This window comes from Canis lupus, chromosome 7 (assembly GCF_048164855.1).
Source record: "Canis lupus baileyi chromosome 7, mCanLup2.hap1, whole genome shotgun sequence".
Taxonomy (NCBI): domain Eukaryota; kingdom Metazoa; phylum Chordata; class Mammalia; order Carnivora; family Canidae; genus Canis; species Canis lupus.
Window position 1 is genome coordinate 36,963,593 of NC_132844.1, and position 24,127 is coordinate 36,987,719.

Genomic DNA, 24,127 nt, shown 5'->3' on the forward strand with positions numbered 1-24,127 from the left:
CTGCATCTTCAGATACATTATCTCATTTAATCCTTATAATCAGGGAAGCCTGAGTGGCTTAGCGGTTGAGCGCCTGCCTTCAGGCCAGGGCGTGATTCTGGGGTCGTGGGATAGAGTCCCACATCGGGCTCTCTGGGTGGAGCCTGCTTCTCCCTCTGCCTGTGTGTCTCTGCCTCTCTCTCTCTCTGTGTCTCTCATGAATAAATAAATAAAATCTTAAAAAAAAATCCTTACGATCCGTTCTGTGAAATAGGTATTCTTAGATATTTATAATCATAGCATAATGAGCCCAAGAGTGATGTGGTCAAGATCATACAACTAATAAATAAAATTGCTAGGAATAGACTCCAGCTCTTTAGTCCAGTGTTCTTGGCACTATGTTACCTATGAAGACAGAAGTCCTGAAAGTGAACATTGCCTATAAAATGCAGATTCATAAAAAATAGTGAGGGAGGGAAAATTATTCTTTCTTTTCTACTGAATAAGAGAGCATTTATTCTGTCAGGCACTGGTCTTAGAATCATGACAGGAGTTGTAGAAATATCTTTAGTTAATTTCCTGGCACAATCTTCACTTTCTTTAAACTGATTTAAAAAAAAGTAACATTTCTCTGCATAACATCTGTATAATGTCTCACTATGTACATGTATTAGCTATTTCAAAATTCTTACAAATAAAAATACTCTAATAAGTTTATTTTCTTTATGGAGTCAAGTTAGTCTCATAACGCATACGAACTGAGGGCAGGTATTCTCCAAAAAGCCTCTAGAAACACCATCTTTACTAGATAATTGAGTGCCCCCTTATCTTTTCACATTGTCGCATATTAGAATTGTGAGACAAGTACTAAATATAATGAACAGACTCATGGAGCACATGCACTGAGAAACCAAAAATTGCTGGCTATCACTCATCTGTAAGCAGCAGATCAAAGACTGAGTCCATCCTGGATTTTCTGAATCCAACGCTACTGCTATTTTCATTTTCCAGATTGCCTAGACCTGCCAGTGTAAAAGTTACTACCAGCACTCTAGTCAGATTACCTGGCGTCCAGTGTTGCTTTGGTGGGCCCTAAAGCACTCATAAAATCTCCAAGATGTACTAAGTGAAAGAAGCAATGTGATATATTGTATTTTATAATTTTGTGCAAAATGTTGAAACTTTTTTAAAAAGATTTTTATTTATGTACTTGAAAGAGAGGGCTAGAGTAAGAGAGAGAGGGCATGAGCAGGAGGGGGAAGGGTAGACGAAGAAGCAAATGCCCGGCTGAGCAGGGAGCCTAACGCAGGACTCCATCCCAGGACCCTGGGATCACCACCTGAGCTGAAGGCAGGCACTTAACTTACTGAGCCATCCAGGTGCCTAAGAAGTGAAACTTTTAAAAAGAATATATGTCTGCATTTGCTTATTATGCATCAACTATCAGCTGCCTACAGGTTCCCCATCTGTAAAATGTTGGTGATGGGATTTCGTTACATATTGCAAATACCAGAACACTGCCTGGCATACTGAAGAGCCATTTTACTTGGATTCTCAATCCAAATAATTCTTGACTTCATCATATTCTAAAATCCCTCTTTAAAGATCATTTTCAACGGTCATAGGCAAGATGAAAATGCGGCAGGCCACAGCAAAATGTAATTACCTAAAGCTGCTTGAAATTAGGCCCAATAGCAGAGTGATTAGCCAATACTGAAAGATGTTTGGTGAAACGCAATAATGGATACTAAAGAACCATTGCAGTTCACCCTTTTACTAATAACTAAAAACCTTTTTTTCCCCCTAAAAGGGGTCATGCAGATGTTTCCTACCATGTATTTTAACAGTTTGCTACTCTAAATAGTATGAACAACTTTAAGGAAAATCTTAAAATACGACCTTAGATTACAACCCAAAAATGCATCTACAAGTCTCAACAATGTTACTGTTAAAACCATTTTAAGTTACTAAAAGGCATGCCATATCTCCTAGAAAACCGTGGTGGGGGAAACTGCTGTAGGATTATGTTCAAAACACAGGTGGCTAGGGAATAGGGCTTTTTAAAAACAGAGTATTTCCTTCAGCGCCCTCTGAAAAGAGGCCACGCCGAGGTGACGACAGCAGACCCCCACCCTGAGCCACGTGGGGTTTTCCGTCTCCTACGCGCTTTCTTCCGCAGTCCGAGGACCCAAGAAAGTGACCTCAAGTTGGGGGCGTGTTCGGGGGCGGGCCGGGGTGGCCTCGGTGCCGCGGAGACGGAACCCGCGGGTCCCGGCCCGCCTACAGGTGTCCCCGCGCACCGGCCGCGCGGGGCGCCCGGTCCGGGAGCAGGCGCGGGCCCCGGGCCGCCCGGTGTCCGCCTCGCCGCCGGGGGCCCCGGAGAACCCGCAGCGCCGCCCGCGACCCCGCCTCCGAACCTGGGCGTGCCCGAGCCGCGCGACTCCCCGGGCCCGCATCCGCGTCGCGCCGGCCCGACCGGGACAAGAAGGGGACTTCTGCCCCGAGCCGAGGCTTGTGGCTAGGGCCTAAACTTAATTAACAGTATGACTCGAGATACCCCCACCCCTCAAAAGTCTGGGCCATTATCACGACACGAATAAGAGCACCTAGTCAGTGGGGCCAAGGAGGTTACTTATAGATCAAGGAGTTAGGTATAATTTTGCTTTTCCTTAATTTCTTTTTTTTTTCTTTTGTTAAGATTGTATATATTCATGAGGGGCACAGAGAGGCAAAGAAATAGGCAGAAGGAGAAGCAGGCTCCTTTCGGGGAGCCAGATGCGGGACTCGATCTGGGGACCCCTGGATCACGATCTGAGCCAAAGGCAGATGCTCAACCAATGAGCCACCCAGGCCTCCCAGTTTAGGTTCTATTTTTAAAAAGGATTCTCTATAAGATATTTATAAAGTGTATACTCACCTGCAATCCCAGACGTTGGGGAAAACTTGCTTACAGTCTGGGATGGCTTTGGAGGCACACTTCTTTAATTTTCCTTTCTTTCTTGGGCATAATAATGAAAGTCCCGCTGTCTTTATCTGCTCCTGGAACACTCTTGGACCATTCTGTTACTTTATGTGGAATGCTGGATTATTTTTTTCACCATTCAAAAGAGCTGTAAGGAGGAAGTACTAGAAAAATTAAAAGGTGAGATTTGAATCAGGAATTGTAGTTTTTATAAGCTCTGGAAATGTTTGTGCATATCTATTAAAGAATCCGAGTGTGCAACATAAAACATATCTATAAAAATTACTGTTAGAATTATATAGATCTATTTTCAAATAGAATAATTCAACTGAAAGTACACATTTCAATTATTGCAATTTTAGGATTGTATAAAAGTACATAAGTTTGCAATGTCACATTTTAATGAATTGTGCAGATTTCACAGAGGTTACTTTTTCCCTTTGATTTTATTAAATGGAAATCATCTTTGATACTTTTACTCTTACCAACAAACACTTTCATTTTGACTCTTCTTAGATTAGATATGAACTACAATTTTGGATGCCATGTAAAGCTTTCAAGTACTCAACTTTCAGTCTTAAGTCTTTGCTTCCTTCCCTCATGTCACTATTTCTTCACATTTTCAAAAATTTCCTATTCCTGTTGAAATATTTATATGACCTAGTATTATCTCCAATAATGTTCAAACCTAAACCATTTGAGATTTGCTTAAGAAAGTATGGAAAAAGGATGCCTTGGTGGCTCAGCAGTTGTTGAGTGTCTGCCTTTGGTTTGGGGCGTAATTCTAGAGTCCAGGGATGGAGTTCCTTTCTCCGGCTTCCTTCATGGAACCTGCTTCTCCCTCTGCCTCTGTCTCTGCCTCTCTTTCTCTGTCTTTTATGAATAAATAAAATCTTAAAAAGAAAAAAAGGTATGGAAAGTAATAAATCTAGTATGGCATCCTAATCTTAGTCTGACATAGCACACCATGCAGTTCATATTACTATGATTACAAATATGACAGACTATGGGAATCTAGTTCCAAGAGAATAGTCATTAATATCTCCAAGGAAATAAAAAAGAGCAGAGGTATCTGCATTGTTCTATTGGTAGTGAACAATCTTAATTGGTATTTCTCACATTTTTATTTTATTACAAATATTGACAAGCATATCAAGATGATTTTATTCCACACATATATGATTGGGTAAGGGCACTAGGAAAATACAACGTGAAAAAATAATTTATGAAAGGAAAGAAGCTAGAAAAATAGACATAGAGAATGCTTTTTTGCTGGAAAAAGATATATTAATTTCTAGGGAAACTTTATATGGCCTAAGTTCTTTCATGAAAACTCTCAAAATTAGAAAGAGAAGGCTAGAAACCTACTAATGAAGAAATTAAAAAACCTTATTTTTAGAAGCTTATATCTACAAAGAGTGGTAAAACAAGAAGATATAGGAAGGCTCGTTCAGAAGACTTTTTTTTAAAATGCTTTTTTTTTTTAAGATTTTATTTATTTATTCATGAGAGACAGAGAGAGAGGCCGAGACAGGCAGAGGGAGAAGCAGGCTCCATGCAGGGAGCCTGATGTGGGACTCGATCCTAGGTCCCCAGGATCACGCCCTGGGCTGAAGGCAGGGCTAAACCACTGAGCCACCCGGGCTGCCCAGAAGACTTATTTCATTTACAAAGTAAAAAAGGGATTTGGGGTTGTGAGAAGTAACTGAAAGCTAGGACTAGAACTATATTCTACAATGAAATAAAAAGTAAGCACCATACAAGTTTGCCTTTAACTGCTTCCCAGTTGTTTTATATATTAGTTTTCCCCTTCCAATTTGATCGTGGGTTCCTCTCCAAAGGAGAATTTATTTTGCACATGCCACAGAACTCGCTTAGCACTGGACACATAGTAGGTTTCAAGCATTTGTTAACAGATTGGCTGGAGGAGTTGCAGTGATGTTCCACACATGGAAGAGACATACTGATATAGTAACTAGCTCATTAAAAATAAAAGTTCCTTCTTGAAAGTATTTCTCAGTCTGCCCTGATTGCCAACCAAAAAGGCCTCATCCGGTTTCGCCCTAAATTTATGCTCAAATGGAGTTAAAATCCATTTAACAGAAAATGAACTAATTTATTTAAATGGGCTAGGCCACCTTTAAGAAGCAGTGATTCGCAGCAAGTGTTGGGGATAGGAAATTGGGTGGATAAGCTTGCTGAAGCCGTAGATCTTAGTTTCTACTTGAGATCATGCGGAAAGACTGAATTTGAAAAATTCTTTTTAGGTTGCTCATGCTAGCAATCAAATGAGTGTACACTGTAGAAAAAATGTACCACGAGAGTAGACACACATAGGGTCTTTCTATAACGTAATGAAACTAGAGTTAAAAGGCAGACTGGGATTGAAATCTATTCTGAACTGAAGAACTAGACGTCTGGAGTACCATATGGGGTGAACGTGTGACTCGGGCTTCGGTAAAAGCAGCGGGCTCGGACTGGAACAAGCCAAAAGGCTAGCCCAAGAGCACATTCGTCCGGGTCACGGCCACCGAGTTGAAACCCTTGCGGATTCTCCGGCTGTGAAGGCGGCCCCTCGGGTCCCTCGCTGCCCTGGGAGCCCGGGCCTTGTACTCTCCAGCCCCGAGAGGAAGAGAAGGCAGGGGCGAGGGAGGAGCCAGCCCAGGGCGGACCTGCGACGAGCGGAGGAAGCGGCTCAAAGGGGCAGTCCTGGACCTTGGAGAGGACCAGGTTAAGAACTGGAGGTATACTGCGGAGGGAAGGCGTACTCCAATCGCCACACCATCTTTGCAGTTAAACCAGGAACCGTAGAGGGCAGATTCAGTACTTCCCCGCAGGGCCGCCTCCTCGCCCCCCCGCCCGCCCCTTCAGCTGGAGCTGAGAGTAATTCATACAAAGGAGGACTCGCTTCAGCCTCGGGGAATCCCAGGGACCGTCGTTAAACTCTAACATAGAACGAGCGGAAAGCTCGTCCCCGCCTCCCCACCCACTCACTCTCGCCGTCATCGGGGTCAAGAGGAGCATGCGCGAGGAGATGTGCGCTCTTTAGTGGGCTGAGCGCACATCGCCCACGGTCCCCGAGCAGTAGGGGGAGGGGATGGCGACCGAACCGGTGCCTGATGGAGTTGGCGCGGGGTAAACTGGGAAAGTGGTGTCGTGTGCTGGCTCCGCCCTCTTCCCCGAGGGTGGGGGAGGACCGTATATAAGTGCCGTAGCCGCCTTGAACGTTCTTTTTCGCAACGGGTTTGCCGCCAGAACACAGGTGAGTGCCGGGTGTGGCTCCCGCGGGCCTGGCCTCTTTGAGCTGCCAGCGGCCCTCGCGTGCCTTTTACAACGGCCGCGCCACCGAGCCACTTTACGATGTTCTTGACCCCGAATTTCGGATTGTGAGTGGGTGGGAAGGTTCCAGGCCTTGCGCCTTTTTTTAGGACCCCTTTTGCCTCGTGGTTGGTTTGAGGCCTGGCTTGGGTGTTGTGGCGGCCGCGTGCGAATTCCGCCGCACCTTCTTGCCTGCCCTCGTACAGTGGTTTAAGTCTCCAGACGTTTGACCTACCAAAAGAAGGCCGCTATGGTTTTCTCCGTCGAGATGGTTGAGCGGAGGTTGGTCAGGACTTGAACGGGGTGGGCTTTTCCGCGGTCGTCGCGTTCTTGGGGTGTGGGGCCGCCGCGAGGCGCGGAGGGCGGCGACGAGGCCCGCTCGTCCCGGCGCACATGTCCGACGAGGCGGGGAAGGCCCACGAGCCGTGGGCGCCGCGTCGGACGCGGGAGAGTCCCGTGGAGTGGGCCGGGCGGCTCTGGTGCCGGGCCTCGCGCCGCGATGTACCGTCCTACGCCGGGCGGAGAGGCCGGCCCGCTCGGCACCAGTTGCGTGCGCGGAAAGATGGCCGCTCTCCGGCCCTGCTGCAGGCAGCTCAAAATGGAGGACGCGGCGGCCCGGGAGAGCGGGCGGGTGAGTCACCCACACAAAGGAAAAGGGCCTTTCCCTGTTAGGCCGCTGCTTCCTGTGACCCTACGGTGTACCGAACGCCGTCTTGGCACCTCCATTCCGCCTCAACGCCTTACAAGCAGGCCTTCCCCGGAGGGGGGAGGGGATTTTATGCGGTGGAGTTAACCCCACGCTTGGTGGGTGGAGACGAGAGTTGGGCCAGCTTGGCCCTGGTTGTAATTCTTGGAATTTGGTCTCTGCGAGTTTGGTCGTGGCTTATTTTCAAGCCTCCGGGACAGTAGTTAAAAGGGTTTGTTCCTACCCTAAAATTTAGGTGTCGTGAAAACCACCGCTAAACCTAAACCAAAATGGGAAAGGAGAAGACTCACATCAACATCGTCGTCATTGGACACGTAGATTCGGGCAAGTCTACCACTACTGGCCATCTGATCTACAAATGTGGTGGGATCGACAAAAGAACTATCGAAAAATTTGAGAAGGAGGCTGCTGAGGTTGGTATACTAACTTAATGAGAGATCGTTAAAAAAAAGTCGGCCAGTGTCAACTTCCCCAAAACTAGTTACTAGTCTATCAGAATCTGCTGCTTGTGGTAGATTGTTTGTGCTTGCTGAAGAGTTTTTTATCTATGTAACTTTGGGAGATAGAACTACCTAACTGTAAAGTGGAATCCGCATTTCTGCTTAAGCAGGAGTTAGGGATTTCAAGTTGGAAGTTTGTGTTTAAGTTACCAAGTAACCATTCTTAATCCTTACAGATGGGAAAAGGCTCCTTCAAGTATGCCTGGGTCTTGGATAAACTGAAAGCTGAACGTGAACGTGGTATCACCATTGATATCTCCCTGTGGAAATTCGAGACCAGCAAGTATTACGTGACCATCATTGATGCCCCAGGACACAGAGACTTTATCAAAAACATGATTACAGGCACATCTCAGGTTTGTAGGATTACTTGAAAATAACTGTAGGCTTGGGTTTTGTATGGGAAAAAAGGGGGAGTTCATCTTTTTGAGGAACATTTATTTAACAGGATGTCTTTTTGTCTTTTAAAGGCTGACTGTGCTGTCCTGATTGTTGCTGCTGGTGTTGGTGAATTTGAAGCAGGTATCTCCAAGAATGGGCAGACCCGTGAGCATGCCCTTCTGGCTTACACACTGGGTGTAAAACAACTAATTGTTGGTGTTAACAAAATGGATTCCACTGAACCACCCTACAGCCAGAAGAGATACGAGGAAATCGTTAAAGAAGTCAGCACCTACATTAAGAAAATTGGCTACAACCCCGACACAGTAGCATTTGTGCCAATTTCTGGTTGGAATGGTGACAACATGCTGGAGCCAAGTGCTAACGTAAGTGACTTCAAGGCTTTGAGGAAGTGATAGAAGAGGCATATGTTGACACTAAATGACAACAGTTTGGGGAATGCTAATGGACAATCTTGTTTTTTTAGATGCCTTGGTTCAAGGGATGGAAAGTCACCCGTAAAGATGGGAATGCCAGCGGAACCACACTGCTTGAAGCCCTGGATTGCATTCTGCCACCAACTCGTCCAACTGATAAGCCCTTGCGTCTGCCTCTCCAAGACGTCTACAAAATTGGTGGTAAGTTGAACATTGCCATTTAAAAATACGATTTATGGATTGTTCTTCACAGAAGGTATCTGACACGATGCTTCTAAATATTTTAGGTATTGGTACTGTCCCAGTGGGTCGAGTGGAGACTGGTGTTCTTAAGCCTGGTATGGTGGTCACCTTTGCTCCAGTCAATGTTACAACTGAAGTAAAGTCTGTTGAAATGCACCATGAAGCTTTGAGTGAGGCTCTTCCTGGGGACAATGTGGGCTTCAATGTCAAGAACGTATCTGTCAAAGATGTTCGTCGTGGCAATGTGGCTGGTGACAGCAAAAATGACCCACCAATGGAAGCAGCTGGCTTCACAGCTCAGGTAACACACTTAAGAGTGGCAATGTTCTCTTTGCTAGATCCTGTTTGAAATGTATTAAATGCAATTTTTTCCTCCAAGGTGATTATCCTGAACCATCCAGGCCAAATCAGTGCTGGATATGCACCTGTGCTGGATTGTCACACAGCTCACATTGCCTGCAAGTTTGCTGAGCTGAAGGAAAAGATAGATCGTCGTTCTGGAAAGAAGCTGGAAGATGGTCCCAAGTTCTTGAAATCTGGGGATGCTGCCATTGTTGATATGGTTCCTGGCAAACCTATGTGTGTTGAGAGCTTCTCTGACTATCCTCCTCTGGGTAAGAATGATTTAAGCATAATTAGAAAACTTACTGAAGCACTAGGACGTGCTATTTGTGTATAGTTTCTGATACAGTTTCTGATAGTGATCTAAAATTTGTTTTAATAGGCCGTTTTGCTGTTCGTGACATGAGACAGACGGTTGCTGTGGGTGTCATCAAAGCAGTGGACAAGAAGGCAGCTGGAGCTGGCAAAGTCACCAAGTCTGCCCAGAAAGCTCAGAAGGCTAAATGAATATTATCCCTAATACCTGCCACCCCAGTCTTAATCAGTGGTGGAAGAACGGTCTCAGAACTGTTTGTGTCAATTGGCCATTTAAGTTTAATAGTAAAAGACTGGTTAATGATAACAATGCATCGTAAAACCTTCAGAAGGAAAGGAGAATGTTTTGTGGACCATTTGTTTTTTTTTTTTTTTTTGTGCGTGTGTGGCAGTTTTAAGTTATTAGTTTTTAAAATCAGTACTTTTTAATGGAAACAACTTGACCAAAAATCTGTCACAGAATTTTGAGACCCATTAAAACAAAAGTTTAATGAGAAACCTGTGTCTTGTTTTGGTCAACACTGTAGCCTTTATAGTATTCAGGTAAAAGATTGGAGTTGCACAGAACCTTATTTCTAGTGTTTAAACTGAAATTTGGGTTAACTTTTCCTGGATAGGAAACTTGGAAGTTTTTTCATCTTGTTTAAGGGCAAGAAAGTTAAAATACATAGTAAAAACAAAGTAAAAGCAATGCTATAGGAAAAGGGTCTGTTGGCGCAACACACTTTCTCTTAGATAAGCAAAGTAACACCATATGATAGTTTATAGAAACAGGTTAAGTTCTGTAATACCAAAGTCCATGTGTTGCATATAAAATTTGTATTCTATCACTATGAAGTAAACTTGTTAATGGCATGTTTTTGTTTCCTTAGTTACTGGAATGCATTGTCATATAAATGTTGAAGCACCCTAAAATGTGAGGCATTTGATAGCATTTTACTTCATAGTGGGGTTAATTGTATCTAGATAGTAGAAAAACAGCTGGAGTTCAGTCACTTAAGAACTTAACAAATTCAAGGTTGGGTGAAGAGGGCACAAACCCAGTTTGAAGAGGTGCAGTGGGAAATGTAAGGAAGGACTCCTTTGGATTGGAGTGTAGGGTAAGCTTTATAATCTGAAAATGTCTTGGAGGTTTTGCTGTCATTCCAGTAACATCACCTAATGAAGGGAATACTAAAAGATGACAGTTTGAAGTTTATGATAAGATGAAAAACAAACCGCTCTTGAGAAGAGTGGTAACCTACAACAAATTGTGAATTTTAACAGTATTTGGGTGACAACTATCAAATTCTTGGCTTTGGAAAGCTGGCGAATGCTTCTTAATACTGGTATATTTGAGATACTGCTATGTGGATTTTGACCATTTGAGCATTCTTTAAAGACCCTATTTGATCCTAAAACTTATGCTTTATGAAAGGGAAGTCATTTCTTTAAGCTGCTTTGAAGTGTGGCAGAAAGCATACAGGACACTTTGTAATTAATGACAATGCTAAGTGGAATGTCTTACCAACTTCTGTAGAAAGTGACTGCAATGGAAAAATCTCCATTTAGTTCTAAACTAGGTAAAATGGTCTCAACAGTACCACCAGGGGCACTGATGAGGCCTATAAATTAGAAACTAATAAAAGAATTTCACAACTTAAAAGGAATTATTTTTCCTTTATTTGTATAAATACACTGCTTAATGTTGGTTAAAGTTAACACCTTGGTGTAGGGTTTTTAAAAACTGATCATTGAATGATAGCTGACCAAATTGGAACTGTAATGTTTACTGGAAGGGATTTGTTTCGCCCTCTAGAACTGAAACTTCGGAGAAAATCACGGAAGGATAGGAAGGACAATCGGCTAGTGTACAAAAAAGCTTCAGTTTGGCTAGCTGGGATGCTTAACTCTAGAACCCAGTATGGATATGCCATTGGTTTGAGCACCACCTACTGGTAGTAGCTACAAATTAGTTTTGAAGCCTGAATTTATAGGATCTAGCAATTTAGCTCCACTGAGTATTCTATACTAGCTGCATTTTCTTGTGTTTAAAATGGAGTGGATTTCGATTAGAACTTCCTCATACTGGTGCTTGACCTTCAACTATGTTTTAAATTGGTTACCTGTTGGAATTCCCCGTGGTTGTACAGAATCTCAGCAGTTTGAAATTTGTCCCAGGAATTCTGGTGTGCTCTCAAGAATATGAAACAGGAAAGTTCAGGAGTTAGATCAATAAGATCTGATTTCTTAAAAATTACTTTGGTGCCCAGGATAGGCAGTCCGAAATAAGTTCCCAGCCGGATGAGAGCTCAATTTTATACCATTTTTAATTAACTGGTCCTGTACCTCCCAGAGAATTCATCTGGTTACTTGGGTTCTGGCCAATAATGGCTATACAAATGGTGCAGAGCCCCTGATTTTTTTTTTTTTTCTTCAAATGATCTATTCATAGGGACAGGCAGAGAAGCAGGCATCATACAGATAGCCTGACTTGGGACTCGATTCAGGGTCTCCAGGATCATGCCCTGGGCTGCAGGCGGTGCTAAACCGCTGCGCTACCGAGGCTGCCCAGAGCCCTTGATTTTAAGTAGTTTATAGTAGGGGGTGTAAAAACTTCGAGTATTATTTTAATGTAATTTGTTGATTTACATTGATAACCTCTGCTGAATTGGAATACTGAGCTCAACCCAAAACCAGCTTCTTGGCTACAGTATTCACAGTAACTGAAATGGGTAACTTGAAGGGTGACCACTCATCTTGTGTTAATGTGGCTTTAGATTGGTAGTCCAATGTTGAATTCAGTCCACTGAGTTAGGGTTTCACCCTGGAGTTAGGACCTGTACCCCTGAGGGAGTGAACAATGAGTTCTAGTCCTACCAGGGAAGAGTTGTATGATGCTTTGGATGAGAGGAGGACTAAGACCTGTTCCCTTTTGTTTACCGTGACCTTTTCTGATCTGTTTTCTCAGGTCTTTTTTCACTCCCAAACACATAGGTTGTTTTTCATCCAGGTGCTATTAAAGTCCCCTCTCATTTCCAAGTCTGAGAGTTCCTTGTTTAAAAACCAGAATTGAAGCCCAACAGATATATTAAGTGATTTTTAGAAGAGGGAAAAAATTGAAACTGCCACTTGGCTCCTGAAAGGTAGTTAACCTCTGATCCAATGGAAATCTTTTGAGAGAACCCATATAATTTTGACCTTTTGTTTTCTAAATATGATCTAAGTAGGATGTCCATTAGTCACTAGCAGAAATAAGTGAAATTATGAAAAATGGTAGAGAACTCAGAGCTGTAGTTTCTGTAGGAGAGACTTCATGATAAAGATAATGCTAGGTTAGGGCAGCCCTGGTGGCGCAGCGGTTTGGCGCCGCCTGCAGCTTGGGGTGTGATCCTGGAGATCCGGATCGAGTCCCACATCGGGCTCCCTGCATGAGCCTGCTTCTCCCTCTGCCTGTGTCTGCCTCTCTCTGTGTCTATGAATAAATAAATAAAATCTTAAAAAAAAAAAAAAAGATAATACTAGGTTAATGTTACTTCCCAGGTAAGCAAAAAATATTAGAAAACTTATTAAGCAACTTAAAGGTTTTTCCTTTTTTAATGTATTTACAGTTAAGATACACCCTCTAAGATTTTTTTTTTTTTTTTTTGTAAGTTCTTTTGGTAAGATTTTGTTTGAGAGAGCATGGGCAGGGGGATAAGTAGACCTCCCCACTGAATGGGGAGCCCTGACCCAACATGGAGCTTGATCCCAGACCTGAAATCATGAACTGAGCCAAAATCAGATGCTTAACGGACAGCCACCCAGCGCCCTTAATTTTTAAGTGTTGACAGATGTATGGTTTACTGCAATCAAGGTATAGAATAGTTCCACCATCTCCCTCTTCTATCAGACCCCCACCAAAATTCACTGGTGCATTGTAGGTAAATGGACTCGAACTGTCTTTTACCTCCTAAGCCTTGGTAACCACTGATATATTTTCTGTCCCTTTTGTTTTGGCAGTAACGTCCTACCTGGGTCTGTAAAGTACATAGGCCTTTTGAATATGGGTTTTTTTCTTTTCCCACTTAGAGTGATGCATTTGATTCCCCTGTTTCATACTTTTTTTTTTTTTTTTTTGATTAAAGATTTGAGGGGTGACTGGGTAGGCTCAGTCAGGTTAAGTGTCTGCCTTCTGCTTTGGTTATGATCTCTGGGTCCTGGGATGGAACTCGCATCAAGCTCTGCTCTGCAGAGAGTCTGCTTCTCCCTCTCCCTCTGTGTGTACGCTCTTCCAAATAAAATCTTTAGAAACAAACTATTTGAGAGAGCCAGTGCGAGCGAGTTGGGGGAGGGGCAGAGAGAAAATCCCAAGCAGATTCCCCAGTGAGTGCTGACCCTCAGGACTCTACAAACTGAAATCAAGAGTTGGACACTTAACTGACCCACCCAGGTACCCTTGCGATCTGTTTAGTGGGACCATTTATCCATTCCCAGCTGAGGGAGATTTGGTGGTTTCCAGTTTGGGAAGGTTATGATTTAAGGCATGATAAACGGGTTCATGTGTGACTAGATTTTCATCTTGTGTAGATACCTAGCAGTGGGGTCACTGGATTGTATGGCAAATGTATGCTTTTTACAGGAAACTGCCAGACTTTTCCATTAGTGCATTGTAAACAATTTTCCAAATGAAGTTTTTAATTTCTTTTGCTGTGGCTAATTTTTTTTTAAGAAAAAGTGCTAGGTTCTATAAATCAGTGAATGATTTATTAAATTGTGCTTACTAAATCACACTATTCTAGGCACTGGGCATAGAACTGTGAACAAAATGGACAGGTCTTGCCCTTTTGAGTTTATAATCCATCAGGGTAGAGGTTAGCATAAATTAGGTAATTCTGAGTTGTGATGATGCTATGAAAGGATACTGTGAGGAAGAGTAAAAGCACACTATTTGGATTGGCTAAGGAAGGTACTTGTTCAGGAATAATGGAGATCTGAAGGACAAGTAGGAGTTACTGGAGAATATGAAAACATTACCTCCTAGACATTTCAATATTTGTCTTAGCCTCATAACAATTATATAGAATCAGAAAAATCTAAATCTAAAAGCCTTTTTAATCTATTCAAGTCAACTGAAGAATATTCATTGAAATCTTTGATTACCTCGTCAACTTGTGTGTTAACAATATTGGAGGGCAGAGACCTCACAACAGCTGTCTTAGGAGGGCAGGTATTACACATACCCTCATTACAGATGGCAGACAGGTATATAGAGTGGCTCCTAAGCCATCCTATTGCTGGTGATTTTTTTCTCAATTCATTATATTTCCTTAGTAGTAACTTTTAGTATATTTAGGCTCTTCTCTAGGATAATTGAACTATTTCATTCTATTTACAAGAATCACTAATTTAAGATGCCCTTTATAAAAATTTTTTTAAATCTCTACACCCAGTATGGGGCTCAAACTCAACGACCTTGAGATCAAAATTCATATGCTCCTCCAACTGAGCCAGCCAGGTGCCCCCCCCAACTTAGTCATATCTGAGCTAAACACTTCAGTTAACAGCTGTTGAACCTTAACAGCTGTCACATGGTTTCTAGATTCTTTCCATGCCATTCTCCTTTCTACTTTAAAGCTTTTTTTCTTCTTTTCCAGTTTATAGCTTTTAAAGTGCTTTCCCCAAAATTAAATTTGTTATAGCTGTGGATATAGATGTAATATAGTGTGCTTTTATTTGCCCAAGAGATAAGTCATCTTATTTGGACTGTAGTTTCCTAAATTGATGTATTTGGACTAGATGATCAGAATAGTTAAGTGGGGAAAAGCTGTGCCTTTCATCATCTGTCTAATGGGCATAATACTGCCCATCTCTTAGGATTGTTGCAAAGATGAAATGAGTTAGTGAGAATAGACTCTATACCCAGAGCCTGGCCTATTGTAAACAGCCAATAATAAAAGGTAACAAAGTGTAAATTATACTTCAGATCTCCTTTAAACTATGTGCATTATCAAGCACCTTTTTTTTTTTTTTTTTTTTTTTTTAAATAGCCTTTTGAGGGCACCTGGGTGGCTCAGTTGGTTAAAGGTCTGCCTTTGGCCCAAGTCACGATCCCACGATTCTGGGAGGGATGGAGTCCCCTTTTGGGCTCCCTGCTCAGTGAGAACCTGCTTCTCCCTCTCCCCCTGCTCATGCTCTCTCTCAAATAAATAAAAATAAAACAAGAAACAACACAAAAAACAACCTTGTGGGGCATCTGGATGGCTCAGTTGGTGGTCTGCCTTCCATTCAAGTATTGATCCGAGAGTCCTGGGACCGAGAGTCCTGGATCCGAGAGTCCTGGACCGAGTCCTGGATCCGAGAGTCCTGGGACCCTCATTGGGCTCCCTCTGCCTGTGCATTCGTGTTTGCTTGTTCTCTTTCTCTTTCTCTCTCTCTCTCAAATCTTTAAAAAAAATATTTTTCGAGCAATTAGACTTATAGAAAAATTGCAAAGATAGGATAGAGGTCTTGTAAACCTCTCACCTAGTTTGTTTCCCCTAATGTTATCTTGCACTACCATAGTACATTTGTCAAAACTAAGAAACCAACATTGATATGTTACTATTAATTTCCAGGCTTTATTCAGATTTCATCAATTTTTCTTTTTTTTTTTAAGATTTTATTTATTTATTCATGAGAATGCACAGAGAGGAGAGAGAGAGAGAGAGGCAGAGACGCAGGCAGAGGGAGAAGCAGGCTCCATGCACCGGGAGCCCGACATGGGATTTGATCCCGGGTCTCCAGGATCGCGCCCTGGGCCAAAGGCAGGAGCCAAACTGCTGCGCCACCCAGGGATCCCTCAATTTTTCAATTAATGGCCTTTTTCTGTTCCAGAGTCCAATCCCAGGCACCACTGTTTTGGTTACTTTTAAAAACTCATGTTGGGAGTTTACATTTATCTCTGCTGTATCTCCTCTTAAGCGAATTTTGAATCTGGAGCCTGCTATCTAGCATGTCAAATAAAAATGTGGACTTTGTGATATATACATCTGATATTTATAATTTTTACATTTCTGTAGTTACAAACTAGGTCCAGAAATAGACCTGAGGTTTTGCACTTAGACAACTGTTCTTTGATTATGATGATCCAGCCAATTGCAAATTCACCTAATATTTAATAATCCAGGTCCTGTTTCACCATTTTGATCACAAGATAATCACGGTGACAATTTTGGCAAATATTTGGTAAAAGCAAGGTAAAGTAGATAATGGCTTTAAACTTACTTTTCCCAAATAAATAAATAAATAAACTTACTTTTCCCTTTTTCAGCAGACAAAAATAATTTACTGTGCCACTTGCAGTTGGTTAATGTGGAAGTAAAATCTGTAATACGAATTTTTTTTTTTTTTAAGATTTTATTTATTCATGAGAGACACAGGCAGAGGGAGAAGCAGGCTCCATGCAGGGAGCCCGATGCAGTACTTGAACTCAGAACTCCAGGGTCACTCCCTGAGCCAAAGGCAGACGCTCAACTACCGAGCCACCTAAGTGTCCCATGTACTAGGATTTCAAATTTTGGTCTTAACCAATCATGATTTACCTAAATAAGTTAGAGTTCTAGCTTCTTTCAAAATTTATATCCAGAAGTAATCAAAATAGCAACATACGCAGTTTGGGTATTCCCTTTAACACAATCTCTCTTAAGACACTAAGATGTAGGTTATTGCTTGCATAAAGCAGAATAGATTTGAAAATGACATAAATCAAAAGTAGGTAGTTTCATTTATTCTAAAGAGAGTAATTGGCAGCAAAGATAAGACCGTGTGGTATGATCCTGCAAATGTTTCTAGAGGTTAAGTGATTTGGTTAAATTTTCAGTAAAATCATGTGATTAGGGGAATATTCTAGTTGGTTGTGTGATAAACTGTAGATTTGCCACGTAAGCAACTTGAGTTTTGAGTTCCAGGGCTGTCTGAGCCACCCAAACTGAGGAAGTGGTTCTCAGCCTTTTGACTAGGACACCTGCAACATTGTAAGCATTTAAGTGTAAGGGGTGCAGCTGTTTCATTGCAACAAAGGAAGGGTCTGACCCAGCCTTGACCTAAAGCCTTTCTCTTTATTGTCAATCCTTGATTGACCCTCTGGACATCTCTCTTGAGCTTCCTATGAGATTCCGTGTAGAGCTGGCAGCTCAGTAAACATGTAACAAATTTCAATAGGGTAGAGGTAACATTTTCTTGTAGCTAATTTTTTTTTTTTTAAGATTTTATTTATTTGGGCAGCCCCGGTGTTGCAGCGGTTTAGCGCCGCCTGCAGCCCAGGGCGTGATCCTGGAGACCTGGGATCGAGTCCCACGTCGGGCTCCCTGCATGGAGCCCGCTTCTCCCTCTGCCTGTGTCTCTGCCTCTCTCTCTCTCTGTCTATAAATAAATAAATAAAATCTTTTTTTAAAAGAGGAAAAAAGAGGGAAGGGAGGGGAGGAACAGAGGGGGAGAGAGAGAGCATCTCTAGCAGACTCCCTGCTGAGCCCAGAGCCTATGACCCTGAGATACTGACCTCAGCTAAAACCAAGAGCCAGACTCAACTGAATGAGCCACCCAGGGCCCCTGTAGCTAAATCTTTGTATTGAGGTTAGGGAATGCATCTCTTGGAACTCAATTTCTCATATTTTATATAACTGTGAATGTTTTCCTTCAAATCTCTGATGTCTGTCTCTGAAGTTTATTAAACTGCCCTCCTTCCCATCTTTAGATTGTTTTGTGTGAAGTTGGAAATATAGGAAAATTCAGTAAGTTTCCTTTTCATTGCTTGAAACATGGCATGAGTGCTGGTCTTGTATTACATACAATTAGAATGTTTCCTTTTAAATTTAGATAGTCGGGGCGCCTGGGTGGCTCCGTTAAGCATCTGATTCCTGGTTTCAGTTCAGATCATTGTTGGGTCAGCGGGATCAAGGGGGATCGGACCCTCTACCTTGTTGCCCTCACCTCAGAACTTTCCCACCACCAGGAGACCATCCTGAGGACCTGTCATTGGGGAGACAGGACCTATACAGGAAACCTGACCCGTACTTTACCCAGACCCCATATAAGGGCATGCACAGTTATCGCCCCATACCGATTCCACCAGTAATAAGCCCTAATACCTATCATTCCGTAGGACACACAGTCCCTTACCCCTCCCCCCTAAAAAGCCCGCTTGCCCTCCCCTGCGCGCCACTTCCCCCGCCCATGACTTCCCCGCTCTCTCCCTCCCCTGCGGGCCTCTGAACCTCGCCCCAGAGCCCAGAGCCCGTCCTATTAAAAGCCTGTTTCGACCAACTTTTGCCCGGCCTATTTCATTTCACTACCGGATTAAACCTGACAATCATGATCTTGGGGTTGTGAAATCGAGCTCTTCACGGGGCTCTGCACTGGGCGAAGAGCCTGCTGGAGATTCTGTCTTTCCTTCTCCGTCTGCGCCTCCCTTCTGCCTCTCTCTCCTTTGATAAATAAATGATAGATAGATAGATGATAGATAGATATAGATATAGTCCATTTTTTATGTTTTTAATTTTGATTGCCATATTCTAAATAGTGTAGATCAACTCTGAAAGAGAATTCAAAGCGCAACCAACATAACTAAATTTGAATTATGAGGCACTGGATTTGAAAAATAGCCTACCAAACATGAGAAAAGTATTATTGTCTTCAATATATGAAGAGCATTTTAAATCTGCAGAGAATGCTGTTCAAAGTGAAAATCACATTCTAAATTCCCCTTTAGCCTCTCAACTTAGATAACACTGAGATTGAGTGCTCTAATGGTTCATTAAGCATAGCAACTCCATAAATGCTTAGCATGAAATAGGCTACAAAGGGTGGGAGTGGGAGGGAATTGAAGGTTAAGCTGAGAGAAAGATTGTTTAGCAGAGCCAGAGAAAGTTTTCATCCAGTGGAGGACTTCTGGTTCTTAGGAGGAAAAAAAAATCACTGAAAGTGGCAGAAAGGTACTGTGAAATCAGAATACCTGAGATCTATGCTCAACAGCAATTTGCTATTATATTTTAGTCACATCACCTAACCAGGCTACAGCATAGGGAGAGATCGGTAAATTTTCCATACTTTGAGAAATTCACACGTTAATCCTAATGTATTGGGGTTTTCCCATTAGGGAGTAGTGCTATTCAAACAGATTTTTTTTTTTTTTCAAACTTTTGTGACTAGGATCCACAGTAAGAAATTTATTTTCTATTGCAACACAGTATAACAGTATTTTTAAAAAACATTCTTTTGATCTTTTATTTATTCATGAAAGACACAGAAAGAGGCAGAGACATAAGCAGAAGGAGAAGCAGGCTCCCTGAAAGGAGCCCGATGTGGAACTGGATCTCAGGACCCTGGATCACGACCTGAGTCAAAGGCAGACACTCAACCACTGAGTCACCCAGGTGTCCCATAACACAGTATTTGATTGCATCTAAGATGTTTTCAGCTGGAAGTCACAATTGCTGTCAGTCAGTTTTTTTTAGAAACTACTGATTATGGAACATACAATTTAGAGGTGATAGAAGGAAAAAATAAGTTAAAATTGGTGAAATATAATTTGTATATGAAGTACTGAAACAAAAGTGTCAGAGAATAGTACTTTCATTACCTAAGACAAAAATTTTCATGACTTGCTAATGAATTGCAGCCAGCAGTTTGAGAAGATTTAGATAGGGGTCAGTGACAGTCAAAATGAGGTTCTAGATCAAAATAAATGCATCCTTTCCCTAGGGCATAAGAGCATAGGCTGTCAACCTATACTTATCCAGAGATCCAGACATTCAAGGATGCCCAAAGCTTTTGCTTTTTTTTAAAAAAAGATTTTATTTTACTTATTTATTTACTTTTTTTGAGAAAGAGCCAGCACAGGCAGGCAGAACAGCAGGCTCCCCATTGAGCAGGAAGCCTCAATCATGCAGGCAGGACCCTGCATCATGACCTGAGCCAAAGGCAGACACTTAACTGACTGAGCCACCCAGGTGCCCCTCAAAGTTTACATTTGAAAAAAATGTGGTCTTGACCACAAATATAACCCACCATCCATTAGAAGGTGGAATGGCTTTCCTTTAGACTTGAATTTTTAAATAGAGCACAGGTTCAGTTTTCGGCACAACTGAACCACTCTAGTATTTAAATCAACAGTACAGGGGGATCCCTGGGTGGCTCAGTGGTTTAGCCCCTGCCTTCAGCTCAGGGCGTGATCCTGGAGACCCAGGATCGAGTCCCACCTTGGGCTCCCTGCATGGATCCTGCTTCTCCCTCTGCCTGTGTCTCTGCCTCTCTCTTTCTCTCTCTGTGTCTCTCATGAATGAATAAATAAAATCTTTAAAAAACAAGTTTAAAAAAATAAATCAACAGTACATATTATTTATATTCTACATCCTTGAGCTGGCACACACTGTAAAACTAATTGCAATCTAGTTTCTGCCAAAAGTGGCTAAGATGATATTTATGGAGGCAACCCAGTGGTTCCCATAGTTGGCTGGGCATTGGAATAACCTATAAAGCTTGTTAAACATAGATATCAAGACCAATTGAATCAGAATTGCTTATGTTATGGCTTGGCCTCCTACTTTTACAAGCTCTGTTGTGAATTTTTATTTTTAAGGTTTTACTTATTAGCGAGAGAGTGTGCCCAAGTGGGGGGAGGGGCAGAGGAAGAGGGGAAGCAGACTCCTCCCTGAGTAAAGGACCCCAACTTGGGGCTCCATTCCAGGACCCTAGGATCATGACCTGAGCTGACGGCACTTAATTGACTGAGTCACCCAGGTGCCCTCTGTTGCAAATTCTGATTATCAACCAGGTTTAAGAATCCTTGCTCAAAGGTTTGCCAATCATGTACTCCTTTAGAGGTTTTTATTTTTTAGTAACAGCTTTACGATACAAGTCATATATTATAAAATTCATCCTTTTAAAGTATACAACTCAGTGGTTCAGTGGTCTTTAGTATCTTCATAGAATTGTGCAACCATCATCACAGTCTAATTTCAGAACATTTACATCACCTTATAAAAGAGGTACCCTTTTTAAGGGCAAAGAAATCACCCCAGGAGATTCCTTTTACAATTTGTTGAGTCAATGTGCACACAAGTCTCAGGCCTACACCAAGCACTGGGGGAACTGCAATGACCAAGACTGGCTTAAATTAATGAAAATTTAGCTCCTGGGACTGTGAAGGAAAGAGTGAACAAAATCATGGTTCTTTTGGCAAGGGCAATGGACAAGACAGGGTTTTAGGAAGACGGTCCGGCAGTGTTTATCAAGGCAAATCAGTTAATATCTCCAAGTCTTGTGTCCTTTGTGTCCAGAACAGGGACAACTTTATCACGGGTTAAGGGCAACAAAGCACTCCCTATCTGACACATAGTAAACATTATTAGGTACTAGCTCCTTTTATTTTTTTATAAAATCACTAGCAAAAGCATTCTTTCTCTAAGGGATCATGCGACACTTTTAGATTTTTTTTTTTTTTTTTAATTCCTTAGAGAGAGAGAGAGAGAGAGAGAGAGATTGAGAGGCAGAGACACAGGCAGAGAGAGAAGCAGCTTCCATGTAGGAAGCCTGACGTGGGACTTGATCCTGCTGGCTCTCCAGGATCATGCCCTAGGCTGAAGGTGGCACTAAACCGCTGAGCCACCTGGGCTGCCCCTACTTTTAGATCTTAGTAATAGGAAAACGTTTTCTCTTGGTCCCTTTGATGAGACAGAACTATGCCACTAACAGGTAGCTCAGAGTTGGAATTTAGCATTTAAGTGTGATCTGCTTTTTCCTCAGCTGATCATTAATTTTCTTCTCTTTGAAATGTCTCAAGTATATTTTTAGAAATAAGAAGATAAATTATCAGTAAGTTTTAGAGCTGATATACATACACAAATTCATTTAGCTTTTTACAAACATTGTAAAATATACACCACAAAAATTCATGATCTTAACCATTAAGTATACAGTGGCATTAAGTACATTCACATTGTTGTGCAACCATTACCATCCTCCTCCAGAACTCCATCTTGAAAAAACAAGCTTTGTACTCATTGAAGAATAACTCCACATTCCTCCCTCCCCCCAACCACCATTATCCTTTGTCTCTAGGATAATGTGACCACCCTAGGCACCACAAAAAAATGGAATCCTAGAATACTGTGCCTTTTTGAATGTCCTCTAAGTTCATCTGTGTCAGAATTTCTTTTTAAGGCTGAAAAGTATTATACTGTATTTATTTTTTTTAATTTTTTATTTATTTATGATAGTCACAGAGAGAGAGAGAGAGAGAGAGAGGCAGAGACACAGGCAGAGGGAGAAGCAGTCTCCATGCACCAGGAGCCCGATGTGGGGCTCGATCCCGGGTCTCCAGGATCGCGCCCTAGGCCAAAGGCAGGCGCCAAACCGCTGCGCCACCCAGGGATCCCTATACTGTATTTACATATTCATTTTATCTATCCCATGCATCTGTTGATGGACACTTAGGTTGCTTCCACCTTTTAGCTACTGTGAATAATGCTACTATGAACATGACCCTTGAATAGGGTCTTTAAGGCTCTGCTTTCAGTTCTTCTGGGTATATACCTAGGAGTGGAATTGCTGGATCATACAGTAATTCTTTTAATTTTGGTGGAGGTAGTTGTCATACTGTCCCAGTTTCTCCACAGGTTTGCCAACACTAGTTTTGTTTATCTGATAATATCCATCCTGATAGGTGTGAGATGGCATCTCATTGTGGTTTTGATTGGCATTTTTTTGAAGGACTAGTAATGCTAAGCATCTTTTCATGTAGGTATTGGCCAGTTATATATCTTATGAGAGAAATATCTATTCAAGCCCTTTGACATTTTTAATTGGGTTGTTTGGGGCTTTTTGTTGATGCTGTTGTTGAGTTGTAGGAGTCTTTTATCTATTCTAGATATTAACCTGTTATTAGATACATGATTTTTTTCTTCCTTCCTGTGGGTTGCCTTTTCACTCTGTTGTGTCCTTCACCTAGCTCTTACATTAGGAAATACTAAAAATCTGTTTCATAAATAAAGCCCCAGGTGGCTCAGTGGTTTAGCGCCAGCCACCTTCAGCCCAGGGTGTGACCCTGGAGACTTGGGATCGAGTCCCACGTCAGGCTCCCTGCATGGAGCCTGCTTCTCCCGCTGCCTGTGTTTCTGCCTCTCTCTGTGTGTCTCTTGTGAATAAGTAAATAAAATCTTAAAAAAAAAATAAAGTGAATATCATAAAAATAAACCTCAATTTCATATTAGGATCAGGAAAAACAGATAGTACAGGAAGATAGGAAGTGAGGCTGAAGAGAATATGAAGACAGAAGAGTTATGGAGACAATGGCAAGCACAAAAGTATATAGTTCTTAATATTTGTCATACTTTTATCACATTTAATTATTCACTTAAGTTCTAGTTTTGTCATTTGTTGCCTTTAGTAATATTAATTCATTCAAAAAGCATGTCCCGAGTGTCTACAACTATGGCACTGCAAGCATTCAAGAGGTTTATATTTTTTTAAGAGGTTATGGTAAGACAAATATTAAAAACTAAGGTGAAAAAAAAAAGGTGGAATAAAGTGCAATAATAGAAGTATTGTAAAGAGGGAGCCTAAGAGGAACAGGTTATTTTTATTGTGCGCCCTCCAGTATCAGCAGCATTGCCAGATCAGAATGATCTAGTCTCTACTGGTGACTTCCTAGTATTGCACACCACTTCTGGACAGGGCATTCTTCTAGGAGTTCAAATTTCTGAGTGAAAAAGCCATGGCTATTCCGATCTAGGTTAAAATTGAAAGATGACCAAATATTTTTAAAAACAATAAAATTCAAACTCTGGCTATAGGAGGTAACTTCACAATTCAGGGTCATAATGGCTTAATTTAGCATAGATTCCTATCTTCATTCTCCCTCCTTCTCTCCCTTGAACCAATGATTTTACAAATGCTTCCTGTTACTTAGAGTTTCCTCTTTTTTATTTTGGTTTTCCTGTTGAAATGA

General features: G+C 41.9%; 1 protein-coding gene and 1 long non-coding RNA gene across 9 annotated transcripts in view; one reads left to right on the forward strand and one right to left on the reverse strand.

Annotated features, from left to right (window-relative positions):
- The window catches only part of LOC140636771 (uncharacterized), a 27,219-nt gene extending 20,546 nt beyond the window's left edge, over positions 1–6,673 (reverse strand). The window contains exons 1-3 of one of the 7 annotated variants that reach the window (XR_012033989.1): positions 5,936–6,257; positions 5,368–5,613; positions 2,897–3,105 (exon numbers count right to left, since the gene is read on the reverse strand). This is a non-coding gene — a long non-coding RNA (uncharacterized lncRNA). Of the gene's footprint in view, positions 1–2,896; positions 3,106–5,367; positions 5,782–5,935; positions 6,258–6,494 lie in introns of those variants that run through there. The other 6 variants (XR_012033991.1, XR_012033988.1, XR_012033987.1 and 3 more) reach the window with 6 other exon arrangements.
- On the forward strand, positions 5,939–10,828 carry EEF1A1 (eukaryotic translation elongation factor 1 alpha 1). Of its 2 annotated transcripts, none has more exons than XM_072832349.1 (8): positions 5,939–6,203; positions 7,201–7,378; positions 7,642–7,821; positions 7,936–8,232; positions 8,334–8,484; positions 8,571–8,827; positions 8,906–9,140; positions 9,251–10,828. In XM_072832349.1, the coding sequence occupies exons 2-8, from the start codon at positions 7,235–7,237 to the stop codon at positions 9,373–9,375; spliced, it is 1,389 nt and encodes a 462-aa protein (XP_072688450.1). In that variant the 5' UTR covers positions 5,939–6,203; positions 7,201–7,234; the 3' UTR covers positions 9,376–10,828. The 2 variants fall into 2 exon arrangements, with proteins under 2 accessions (XP_072688450.1, XP_072688449.1); XM_072832348.1 differs by having other exon boundaries at positions 6,177–6,541.
- The last annotated feature ends 13,299 nt before the right edge of the window (positions 10,829–24,127 follow it).